The 13,221-nt window shown below is 40.6% G+C and overlaps 1 protein-coding gene across 6 annotated transcripts in view; it reads right to left on the bottom strand.

Moving 5' to 3' along the window:
* LOC124787661 (zinc finger CCCH domain-containing protein 18-like) overlaps positions 1 to 13,221 on the bottom strand; it is a 141,736-nt gene that overhangs the window by 57,950 nt on the left and 70,565 nt on the right. For 4 of the 6 annotated variants that reach the window (XM_047254465.1, XM_047254469.1, XM_047254464.1 and 1 more), the window contains 3 exons: positions 12,633 to 13,001; positions 12,100 to 12,261; positions 2,750 to 3,102 (listed from right to left, as the gene is read on the bottom strand). In XM_047254465.1, coding sequence (XP_047110421.1) covers positions 2,750 to 3,102; positions 12,100 to 12,261; positions 12,633 to 13,001 — 884 coding nt within the window. The remainder of the gene's footprint in view (positions 1 to 2,749; positions 3,103 to 12,099; positions 12,262 to 12,632; positions 13,002 to 13,221) is intronic. The other 2 variants (XM_047254467.1, XM_047254468.1) reach the window with 1 other exon arrangement.

Raw genomic sequence — 13,221 nt, 5'->3', positions numbered from 1 at the left:
CCTCAGACATTTTCCTTTCATGGATAAGTGCTGTATCAGCTGAGCTATCCAAGCACATGAATCACAAACTGTCCTCACAGCTTTACTTCAGGCACTACCTCTTCTCAATCGACACACATTCTGTTGCAGAGTGGAATTTCATTCAGGGTCTACATCTACATCTTCAACCATACTCCACAAGCCACCATCCAGTGCAAGCTGGAGCATACCCTGTACCACCACTACTGTTTCGTTTCCTGCTCAACTCTAAAATAGAGTGAGGAAAAAACAACTGTCCATGTGCTTCCATGGTCCTAACACGAAGTGTGCACTGGCAGCACCAGAACTGTTCTGCGGCCACCTTCAAATGCCAGTTCTCTAAAATCTCTTAACGATGTTCCTTGGAAAGAACGTTGTTTTCCTTCCAGGGATTCCCAATTGAGTTCCCAAATCAATCCCTGTAATACTTGCATTTTTTTCAAACCTACTGCTACCACACCTGTCAGCCTGCCTCTGAAATGCTTTGGTGTCTTCCAATCTGGTGTGGATCCAAAACACATTAGCAATACTCAAGAATGGGTTGTACTAGTGTCCTGTATGTAGTATCCTTGAAGATGAACTACATTTTCTTAAAATTCTCCCCAAAGTCAACCATTTTTCCTTCCCTACTACAATTCTTACATGGTCATTCAATTCCATAATGCTCTGCGAAATTGCACATATACATTTAATCTATCTGACTGTCAAGCAGTACACTACTAATGCTGTATTCTTATATTTTTCTACATTTAGAGCAAACTGCCATTCATCACACCAACTAAAAATTTTGTCTAAGTCATCATCTATCCTCCAACAACAACAACAACGACAACTTCCTGTACACAATAGCATCATCAGCAAACAGTCGTCAATTACTGCTCACCATGTCCTCCAGATCATTTATGTATATAAAAAATAACAGCAGTCCTATCACACTTCCCTGGGGCTGTTTTGATGATACCCTTATCTCTGGTGAACACTCACTGTTGATGACAATGTACTGGGTCCTGTTATTTAAGGAGTCTTCCTGCCACTCACATATCTGGGACCTATTCCATATGCTTGTACCTTGGTTAACTGTCAGCAATGGGGCATGGTGTACAATGCTTTTCAGGCATCTAAGAATACAGAATCTACCTGTTACTCTTCACTCATAGGTTGCAGGATATCATGTGAGAAAAGGAAAAGATTAGTTTTTCACAAACAATGCTTTCTAACCTATGCTCGCCTCCCTCTTGAACAGAAGCTTAATCAATTTGGGATTCCATCTGGGCCTGGTGACTTATTTGCTTCCAAATATTTCAGTTGTTTCTTTCGACTAGGGATGCCTATTACTATATCCTCCATACTGGAGTCCAATGTCAAACAACGGTAAGTTTGTATGATTCTCGTGTGTGACTGATTTCTTAAATGTGAAATTTAGAACTCCAACTTTCCTCTTGCTATCTTCTATTGCCACACCAGACTGGTCAACAAGTGACTGGAAAGAAGCCTTCGACCCACTTAACGATACTACAGAGGACCAAAATTTTCTTGGGCAGGCCTACTCAGGAAGATCTTCTGCTTAGGAATGACGGTGGTAATTGTTGACTGTTTCACACATCAATCTTTTTGCAGATGCTAGAATTTCTTCTAACTTTAGTCTGTCGTCATTTGCACGTTCTTTTGAATCAAAAGTGGAACAGCCTCTGCTTCCTCTGTGTTTTGCAAATTCTGCTGTTAAACAACAGTGGGTCTCTTGCATCCTTAATCCACTTACTAATCACGCATTTTTACTTGGCTCTCTGTGATTGGTGGAAGCTGGATGACATCTTGCTGCTCTGGAATGTTTACAGTTGCTGCCAATGTAAGGTATGTAACAATATTGTGCGCCTTAACAATAAGCAGGCGTTGTGAATATACTGTTGATCAGTGTGCAATGTTGTGTGCTGTACCTGGTCCTTGCAGCGACTCACCATAAACTTTTTGTGTGACTTCTGTGACACATTAACCTATTACACGCCCATTCCTTTTACAAGCTGTAAGCTGGCTGCTGTGGGAAAAGGAGGTGAGGCTTGCCTCACCAGCCAATGTGCTACGAGTCGATCAGAGGCTTCTATAGCATGCGCGCAGAACTATGTTGCAGTCTTGCCCATATCGAATAATAGTATTTCACTTATTACAACTGTACCAGATCACTAACTTTAGTGCCATCTTTCAGTTATAACCAATCTTCTCGAAGTCAGGTGGGTGCACAATCTCAATAGTTCAAAAGGTCAACTTAATTCCACATTACATTTTATTGTAAATTAAAATTTTAAATCACACTCAAATTTCTCATTCTTGCCTCTAGTTTAAGTGACTTACAAAGCACACATCTGCGCCCAGGTCATGTTTTCATCCATTCCATGTTTACAAATTGTCAGTTCATAAGAAGTGTTATTTAGTTGAGTGTGTTTATTAACATTTTGCCCAAGTAATGACAATATTGGAAACGAGAAAGTGACTCCTTATGTGTTCGTTTTTATTATTGACAGTATTGGGAGATTCATTGAGGAACTTCTAAACTGCAACTGCTACATCAACTTGCATGCTGAATAAACATTTTACTTCAGAAGTAACCAGTCACTAACTTGGAAGAAGTTAACAGTGTTATCATGCATTTTCCTCCACAAAGGGCTGTATATACAATTGAGAAATTTGAAAAAAGGATCACCATAACAAATGCAAATCATACTCTGCCAAAACTTACCAGTCTTGACGAATGATCGTGGTTCTGCTGCTGATGTCTTAGAGGAGGGCTTGCGAGGAGAGGCAGGGGGTGAACGAGGTGCATCATTGTTGGCAGATGCAGCAGCAGTAGCAGCAGCAGCAGCGGCTGCAGCTGCAGCGGCCGCAGTTGTGGTGCGTGCAGTAGGAACGAGAGGTCGATTGGCTTTCCTCCGTGCACGGGACAGGGGTGTCCTCGAGCTAGATCGAGAATGAGGTGTGCGAGATCTGGAGCGGGACCTGGACCGCGACACGGACTTGGACTTCGAACGGGACCCGGACCGTGAATCGCGACTGTAAGAACTGTAGCTGGAATGACTGGAACTTCGACTTGAACTGCAAACCAAAGCGCAGATTTCATTACTGAACTGTACAGTGGAAATTTTGTATAATTACTTACAGTAACACATTTAGCAAAGCAAATTCTGAATTTCTTAACGCTATAAAGGCAATTTAAAACTGCACACTCAATCACCCCGTGAGACCACTGGTATTTGGCCTTAACTTGAGGACTGCAAAGTCATCTTCCCAATATCACTTCTATGCTGGTACCTTTAATACAAAGCTTATGTCTTCATTTAACATTCAATTAATTCTAGTCGCACTCTCGCTTTAGTCTTCTTCTATCAGTTACTGAACTGGTAAATAAAAGTAAAGGAAAAGGAATTTCAGCATATTTGAAAAATGCATGTCAGGTCCATCTCTGCAACTGAATAACATTTAACTGTAGAAGCAGACCTTAAAAAAATCATAATTCACACAGAATGACAGAAAAGATATATTTACTAGAGAGAATAGGTTGCCACTACTTACCTATAGGAGGAAAATATTTCACTAACAATACACAAGTTTAAACATACATGACACTATCTTAGCTTTCAGAACTAATAGATCATTTCTTGGGAAGGAGAGAGAGAGAGAGGTTGGGAAGGTTAAAAAGGATGGTCAGGTTATTCATTCAGATCCCAGGATGAGATGGACCCACCCATTGTGAGGGCAAGATTAGTGCATCACTTTTACTTTTATGTGCGTCTGTTGACTGTACTAAACAGAACGAAAGCGCTGGCAGGTCGATAGACACACAAACAAACACAAACATACACACAAAATTCTAGCTTTCGCAACCAACGGTTGCCTCTTTCCTGATGAGGCAACCGTTGGTTGCGAAAGTTAGAATTTTGTGTGTATGTTTGTGTTTGTTTGTGTGTCTATCGACCTGCCAGCGCTTTCGTTCGGTAAGTCACCTCATCTTTATTTTTATTTGTAATTTTTCCCACGTGGAATGTTTCCCTCTATTATATATAATAGAGGGAAACATTCCACGTAGGAAAAATATATCTAAAAACAAAGATGATGTGACTTACCAAATGAAAGTGCTGGCAGGTCGACAGACACACAGACAAACACAAACATACACACAAAATTCAAGCTTTCGCAACAAACTGTTGCCTCATCAGGAAAGAAGGAAGGAGAGGGAAAGACGAAAGGATGTGGGTTTTAAGGGAGAGGGTAAGGAGTCATTCCAATCCCGGGAGCACAAAGCCTTACCTTAGGGGGAAAAAAGGACGGGTATACAATCGCGCACACACACATATCCATCCACACATATACAGACACATGGAGACATATTTGAAGACAAAGAGTTTGGGCAGAGATGTCAGTCGAGGCAGAAGTGCAGGGGCAAAGATGTTGTGGAATGACAGGTGAGGTATGAGTGGCGGCAACTTGACATTAGCGGAGATTGAGGCCTGGTGGATAACGGGAAGAGAGGATATATTGAAGAGCAAGTTCCCATCTCCGGAGTTCGGACAGGTTGGTGTTAGTGGGAAGTATCCAGATAACCCGAACGGTGTAACACAGTGCCAAGATGTGCTGGCCGTGCACCAAGGCATGTTTAGCCACAGGGTGATCCTCATTACCAACAAACACTGTCTGCCTGTGTCCATTCATGCGAATGGACAGTTTGTTGCTGGTCATTCCCACATAGAATGCGTCACAATGTAGGCAGGTCAGTTGGTAGATCACGTGGGTGCTTTCTCACGTGGCTCCGCCTTTGATCGTGTACACACACACACACACAGATATATATATATATATATAAAAACAAAGATGAGGTGACTTACCGAACGAAAGCGCTGGCAGGTCGATAGACACACAAGCAAACACAAACATACACACAAAATTCTAGCTTTCGCAACCAACGGTTGCCTCATCAGGAAAGAGGGAAGGAGAGGGAAAGATGAGAGGATGTGGGTTTTAAGGGAGAGGGTAAGGAGTCATTCCAATCCCGGGAGCGGAAAGACTTACCTTAGCGGGAAAAAAGGACAGGTATACACTCGCACACACACACACATATCCATCCACACATACAGACACAAGCAGACAAGGTCTTTAAATATGTCTGCTTGTGTCTGTATGTGTGGATGGATGTGTGTGTGTGTGTGTGTGTGTGTGTGTGTGTGTGTGTGTGTGTGTGCGCGAGTGTATACCTGTCCTTTTTTCCCCACTAAGGTAAGTCTTTCCGCTCCCGGGATTGGAATGACTCCTTACCCTCTCCCTTAAAACCCACATCCTTTCATCTTTCCCTCTCCTTCCCTCTTTCCTGATGAGGCAACCGTTGGTTGCGAAAGCTAGAATTTTGTGTGTATGTTTGTGTCTATCGACCTGCCAGCGCTTTCGTTCGGCAAGTCACCTCATCTTTGTTTTTATATATAATTTTTTCCACGTGGAATGTTTCCCACTATTATACTGACATTATATATAGTTATATATATATATTGGTCTTTAAATATGTCTGCTTGTGTCTGTATGTGTGGATGGATATGTGCGTGTGTGCGAGTGTATACCTGTCCTTTTTTCCCCCTAAGTTAAGTCTTTCCGCTCCCGGGATTGGAATGACTCCTTACCCTCTCCCTTAAAACCCACTTCCTTTCGTCTTCCCCTCTCCTTCCCTCTTTCCTGATGAGGCAACAGTTTGTTGCGAAAGCTTGAATTTTGTGTGTATGTTTGTGTTTGTTTGTGTGTCTATCGACCTGCCAGCGCTTTTGTTCGGTAAGTCACCTCATCTTTGTTTTTATATATAATTTTTCCCACGTGGAATGTTTCCTTCCATTTTATATAGGGAAACATTCCACGTAGGAAAAATATATCTAAAACAAAGATGATGTGACTTACCAAATGAAAGTGCTGGCAGGTCGACAGACACACAAACAAACACAAACATACACACAAAATTCAAGCTTTCGCAACAAACTGTTGCCTCATCAGGAAAGAAGGAAGGAGAGGGAAAGACGAAAGGATGTGGGTTTTAAGGCAGAGGGTAAGGAGTCATTCCAATCCCGGGAGCGGATTGGGGGAAAAAAGGATGGGTATACACTCGCACACACACACATATCCATCCACATATATATATAAACAAAGATGATGTGACTTACCATACGAAAGCGCTGGCAGGTCAATAGAAACACAAACAGACACATACATACACACAAAATTCAGCTTTCGCAACAAACTGTTGCCTCATCAGGAAAGAGGGAAAGACGAAAGGATGTGGGTTATAAGGGAGAGGGTAAGGAGTCATTCCAATCCCGGGAGCGGAAAGACTTACCTTAGGGGGAAAAAAGGACAGGTATACACTCGCGCGCACACACACACATATCCATCCACACATATACAGACACAAGCAGATATATTTAAAGACAAAGAGTTTGGGCAGAGATGTCAGTCGAGGCGGAAGTGCAGAGGCAAAGATGATGTTGAATGACAGGTGAGGTATGAGTGGCGGCAACTTGAAATTAGCGGAGATTGAGACCTGGTGGGTAACAGGATGTAATGATATATTTCTATTTAATGTGAATCATATTTAGTGAACAAATTCATTAAGTAAATTTTTGGTGTGCTTGCCTCTCCACTTATGAGAAGGTATTTTATTCTCATTTTATTACTTTTCATGTTTATTACACCATCCTGAATTTATGGAGGTGTCAGTGATGTGGACAAGATCACCGACACCATGAATATATTCTTTCTATCAATTACAGATTGCTCTGCACATAATTACCATTAAAAGTCACACATTTCTTTTTGAAAGCCACTAACAGACTTTCATCAGTTACTAGCATTGGGACATCAAGATCCTCTATATACCAGTTCACTTCACTTCACAGACTTAAATCTGATTGAATGTATGCAGGATGCTCTAGACCAGGCTCGTTCAAACTGTGCCCCTGGGGTGCTAGCGTCTACGATCCCCTGAGGGCAGCACCCCGGGCGAATTTGTATGTTGCTGCAGTGGCATCGCCATGTTACTTAGCTGACCACATGGTCCACCCACCATGCCTTGCCATGACGCCGTATGTGCACTTCGCGTGGAAGACAGACTGCCGCGCCAGCAACAGTTAAAAGCATTGATATGACACAAAGCTGTTAGTCAACAGACGTAAAGCTACAATGGATCAAGATGGATGGTCAACGACATAAAAAAAAGGAGAAGTAGCGCGTCCGTGCTATTTAAACCTGGGTGGGAAATTAATTTCTTTTTAACTGCTATCAAAAATCATGCCAAAAGTTTAGTATGTCATTGGAACCTCGTGTATTTAAAAAATTAATTGACTGGACAGCACTTTATTACTTGTCACAAAGAACAGTTTGAAAATTTGTCGCAGGAGGAACACCAGTCAAAGCTTGAAGATCTGAAAGAAAATTTCAAGCAGCATTACAGTGAAGTAATTGTTTCCTATCATATGACTCTTTATTAGTTTACAAAGATGAAAAATAAAACTAAATTTTATAATCTGATATGACAGTTACTGAATATCAGATTGTCAGCAACAAGGAACATTTCGATTAATTTTTGTATTTGGGTTGCATTAAACTGCATTTCACAGGCATAAGAAAAAGTTTCAGGTGTATTATTTTTTGCCGCTTTCTGAAAAGCTGTCACAAATTCTCTATCGGACAGCAAAGTGTCATTAAGAGTCATTCTTTGTTTTTGTGTGTTTTGATGGATGGGAAAATAGATGTAGTTTGATCTATGTTTACAATTAATTAAAACACATATATTCCAATAGATAAAAATTTATTATTTATTTTGCAACCACATTTTGCTGTCCTTGCCAGCGTCTATGACTGCTTTTCAGAGGAACTGGGGGAAAGCGCAACTAAAACCAATATTTTTTGTTAGTTTTTTATGCCATGGTAGGAGCAGGAAACTGGTGGGCAAAGTTTGCGCAGAAGTTACAAATGCTTGCTGAGAATTTCGAAATCAGGAAAACCCTTTGCAGCTGGGAATCTCATCAAGGACTGTCTGGGCAATGCAGCGGCTTGTATTTGTCCAGAAGACCTCACGGAAAATTTGGAAAAAAATTGCTCTATTGCCTCAAACTGTTGCTCACCGACTCGGGAAGATATGGCCTCAGATATGGAGCAGCAATTAATGAAAAGAGCAGCAAACTTCACTTCATTTTCTATTTCTCTTGATGAATCAACGGATGTGATATCTCAGCTCATCTTATTCATTTGGGGTGTCCACGGCAATTTGCCTTATACCATTAAAAGACACAACCACAGGTTGGATACTTTTCTAGCCTCGGAAAACGAGTTCGAGACAATGGGTTTAAAATGGGAACGCCTGACCAGCTTAACAACAGATGAAGCCCCTGCGCTAAGAGGAATGTACACTGGAATCCTTGGTTATGTGAGGTCAAAAATGGCTGAAGTCGGCTGTTCCTTATTCATGGCAGTCCATTGTCTGATACACCAGGAGGTACTTTGTGTGAACACTGTCAACATAAAAAATGCTATGGACACAGTTGTTCAAACGGCTAATTATCTTCACTCGCATGGCCTCGCACATTGCCAATTTAAAAAATTTCTGTCTGATATCGAAGTGGAATACCTGGACATCCCCTACCACGTCAAAGTAAGATGGCTGAGCAGAGGGAAGGTGCTTCATCAGTTTTTCTCTTTGAGAGACAAAATCAATACCTTTTTAAAAGTGAAAGGACCTCCAAGAGAATTATTTTGTGATCCTAAGTGGGTGGCAAATTCGGCTTTTTTTGAGTTACCTAACTGGTCATTTAAATACTTTGAACATCTCACTCGAAGGTGAAAATCACTCTGCTGTTTATGTAGTGCAGACAATTCAAGCATTCAAAAAAAAACTTATTTTGTGGGAGAAACAGTTGGCAAGGAGAACTGTGGACACTTCCCTGCATTAGACAGCGTTAAAGATGTGGATTTTTCAGATAATGTTCGAATCATTTTCAAATTACGAGAAAAGGTTGAAAACAGATTTTTGGAGATAAGTGAGCTTCAACCGGCCTTAGATATATTTGTTTGCCTGTTTTCCCTTCGGGCAGAGGATGTCTCACAAGTGTTTCAACTAGAGCTGATTGACCTGCAGTGGGATGTCCTTCTGAAGGACTGCTTTCTTATTTGTAAAATTTGGATGACTTTTGCAGCCATTTTCCATGAGAGAAGTATCCTTGTTTGCACAAGCATGCACCCAAAGTTCTCTTAATGTTTGGTTCCACATATATTTGTGAGTGTTTTGTCTCCCTTTTAAAGCTTTCTAAAACTAAGAACTGTCCACTACTTGGTGATAAAAATTTGACTAATTCTTTGATGTTAGCAGTCTCCCGGAATATTGTACCAGACCTAGACAAAATCATTCATTAGAAAAAGAAAAACATGTAAAATGTTAATTGTCTTCCTTTACAATGTACGGATTAGAGGTTTCTATAATTTGAATTCTATTTTTTAATAAGTTTTCAAACTTGGTCAATTAAAATTATTGTTTACAAAACAGCAAACTAAGGATTCGATGACTAAATTCTGAAAAGGGACACAAAAAGCTGTAGCATGAAGTACAACAAAAAATATTTACTTGTAACTATTAACAGTAAGCTCTAAAAGAACTATGGGACAACAAAGCAATGGGTATTGATGACATCCCTGCAGAACTAATAAAGAATGCTGATGACAGCGAGAAAATGATGCTGCTTAAACTTATTAGGTCCATCTATAGCACAGGAGAGATACCGACAAACTTCCAGAAATGTATCATTGTTCCTATACCAAAGAAGGCAGCAGCTACAAAATGTGAACAGTACCGAACTCTAAGCCTAATATCACATGCATCAAAAACTCTCATAAAAATAGTTCTGAAGAGAATTGAAGAGAAGGTGGAGGATATGCTGAGTGAAGATCAGTTTGGTTTCAGAAGGGGATTGGGAACAAGAGAGGCGATTCTGACACAGACTCGTTATTGAAAAGCAATTACAGAAAAATTAACAAACTTATATTGCCTTTATAGATATGGAAAAGGTATTTGATAACGTCATCTGGCAATGAGTGCTGCGGAAAAGTGGAATAAAGTACAAAGACATCCGTGTGATACTCAGTTTCTATAAGAATGAGGTGGCAGTGATTAGGAACTGTCAGCAGGAACAAGAAGCAAATATTAGAAAAGGGTAAGACAAGGATGTGCTCTCTCTCTCTCCTCTTATATTCAATTCTTTCATCCAAGAAGCTATAGACCAAGATTGAGAAACTACTGGTGGGGATCAAATTTAATGGGCAGAATACAGACATGCTACGTTATGCAGATGATACTGCTATAGTCTCGGAGACAAAAGAAGATCTAGAGGAAGTCCTCAGAACAATGGAAAAAATTCTATGCAATCAGTATGGAATGAGAATAAACAAGAAAAAGACTAAAGTGGTGGTATGCAGTACAGGAGTAGAATCTGAACCTCTGAAAAAGAGGATTGGAAGAGAGGAGCTGGAAGTGATAGAGGAATTTACTTACCTGGGAAGCAAAATCACAAGAGATGGTAGAAGCCGGAAAGAAATTGTGAGCAGAATACAAAAGGCCAAAATTGAATTTAATCGGAGAAGTGAACTTACTCACCAGTAACAACATCAGTCTGAAAATAAGGAAATGTATCATGAAAGGTTTTGTTTGGAGTGTGGCCCTATACGGATGTGAAACTTGGACAATAGGAAGAGAAGAGAGAAGACGGCTAGAGGCCCTGGAGATGTGTGCTATAGAAGGATGAAGAAGATCAGCTGGAGAGACAAAGTAACAAATGAAGAGGTGCTTAGAAGAGTACAGGAAACCAGATCTCTGTGGAGGCACATCCAAACAAGAAGAGACAAACTTGTAGGGTACATCATACAACACAATAACATAACTGGAACAATAGCAGAAGGAGTTATTGAGGGAAGGAATCGGCAGGGGCGACCAAGGATATCATACATGCAACAGATCGTGAATGATGTTGGATGTAACACATACGTGGAAATGAAGAGGAAGGCAGACAGAAGAGAGGAATGGTGCTCTGCTGCAAACCTACCTCAGAGTTGAACACTAAAAGAAAGATGGAAGACTTAACGGTAAGAATGAGACTCTATATCCCTTACGTAAAATTATTTCTAAAATAGAATATTTATGAAACTAGTTCATTTAAGAAATATCTTTCAGAAGACGCCTACAGTACATATGACAAGTGTGCATATGGAATACCGATAGACTCAATCTGTGGGTCAGAAAACTACTAAGTTGTTCTCTGATTCTTGTTTTGGATATTGTTTTCTAGAGCTCTGGGTAGTAATTCTGCCACACAAACACTAATTGTAACCTAAAAAGTAAATAGTTTGCTTGTTACACCACTCATCGACCACTTTTACAGAGCTGCGCTTCGTCTGTTATTTTGGTTACGATGGATCTGACTGCGGGACAATCCAGCGCAGAGCAATGCTGTGCAGTCTCTCTTGCTCTGCATCTGTATCTCTCCCTCCTATGCCGACACTAGCAATACACAGTCACGTACAGGGTGCTGAACTACACTGACTTGTGCCCACAGAGTCCGATCGTATCTGCCAGGCACAATTCTTGGATGAGCCTGCTCTAGACTCAAGGAACACAACCTTAACATTACCACTTTGAAACTTTGCTGAGTGCCAGAAGGTCCTTGTCCACTAATGAAAGGTGTTACTCCACAAAATGACAGATGGAGTAATGCACATCCTGTATTACCATATGAGGTCAATACACTCCTATACTGAAACTCAACATGCTTCTGATACAGGAACACCCCACATGGCAAGTGCTACTCAAGACTCACCAGTTTCTCAGTATACCCTGTATCTGTTCACTGTACAACATGTCACAATGTTGCCAGGTACCTTTTATAAAGATACCTCATCTGTACGGACAACCATATCCCGTAACTTACAGATATTATTATATAAAGTCAGTTTATTTTCATGGCCTCTAATGCAGTAAAAAACCACACACTAAGAATCATTTTCAAAACAACTAGCACATACCTAGACGAAGAGTATGAGGATGCTGATGAATAAGAAGGACGCCGAGTGGGCCATTTGTTTGATGATCCTGTTTTTCTACTGGATGGTGACTTTGAACGCATCCATGGATCAGCCCACTCATCTCCCCGGCCTCTGTGGCTTGGAACAGATATTTCTGCATACCTGGAATCACAGAGGTTTGCTCATTAGCAGGTAGTGAATAGAATCAATGGTTCTACTAACCTCTAAAGCAATCAATTTAATGCATTAAGAGTCAAAAAGATAAATGAATGTTTCTTGAGTTATGTGACAAAATGTAAATATTTCTTTTTTCACACATTTAACTACTATACACATATCTTCAGAGACATATAAAGTAACAGTAGAATATTACTCAATTATGTGTTACCTCTGTTTACCAAAAAGTTACAAACCATGAATAAATCAAATTAAGCACAGACAATAAAATCACTAAATGTTTCTGTCTGATCAAATCGAAGCACAAGATGAAGATAAAATAAAATGAAATAACTATGAAAGCAACTACAGATCACCTGTCATCCCGCCAAGCTTTCTCTGCACGCTCCACAATGACTTCTCGTGAAGGTGGTGGTTTCTGACGACTGCTAGTAGAACTACTTTTCTTATCATATTTGTCATAGTAGTCTGAGGAAGGCCCACTGGAACGCTGGTGGTACTTGCTTGAACGTTCACTTCTGCTGTACTCAGCTTCCACACGAAGAGCACGTGACTCTCCAGGTTCGTAGTGAACACGCCGCCAATAGTCGCTGCCTCCTCGGGAGCTGTGGTAGTATGGAGACTCTGGCACATCTTCGAATCGGTCTGCCAATATGCTGCTCTCTCGGACGTGAGGGCGGTACTTTGTCTCTGCATCCGGTCTCATGCTGTCATACATATAACCTCTGTCAGAAGAAGAGAGGCACTACAATCAGGACTGAATGTCCTTACCACTTAATTATTTCAAAGAGAAAACAAAGAAGCTTTAACAAACAGTCTGAGTGTTGTTATACAAATTGGACAATCAGATGGTGTCACAGAAAACTGTAAATTACTGCATGTCTAACATCAATTATCATTGGGCATTTAAAGGAAAGCAATACGCGTAAAAGGGCACATAGAAAC

The sequence above is a fragment of the Schistocerca piceifrons genome, chromosome 3 (assembly GCF_021461385.2).
Source record: "Schistocerca piceifrons isolate TAMUIC-IGC-003096 chromosome 3, iqSchPice1.1, whole genome shotgun sequence".
Lineage (NCBI taxonomy): Eukaryota > Metazoa > Arthropoda > Insecta > Orthoptera > Acrididae > Schistocerca > Schistocerca piceifrons.
This window is presented reverse-complemented; position numbering and strand designations above follow the sequence as displayed.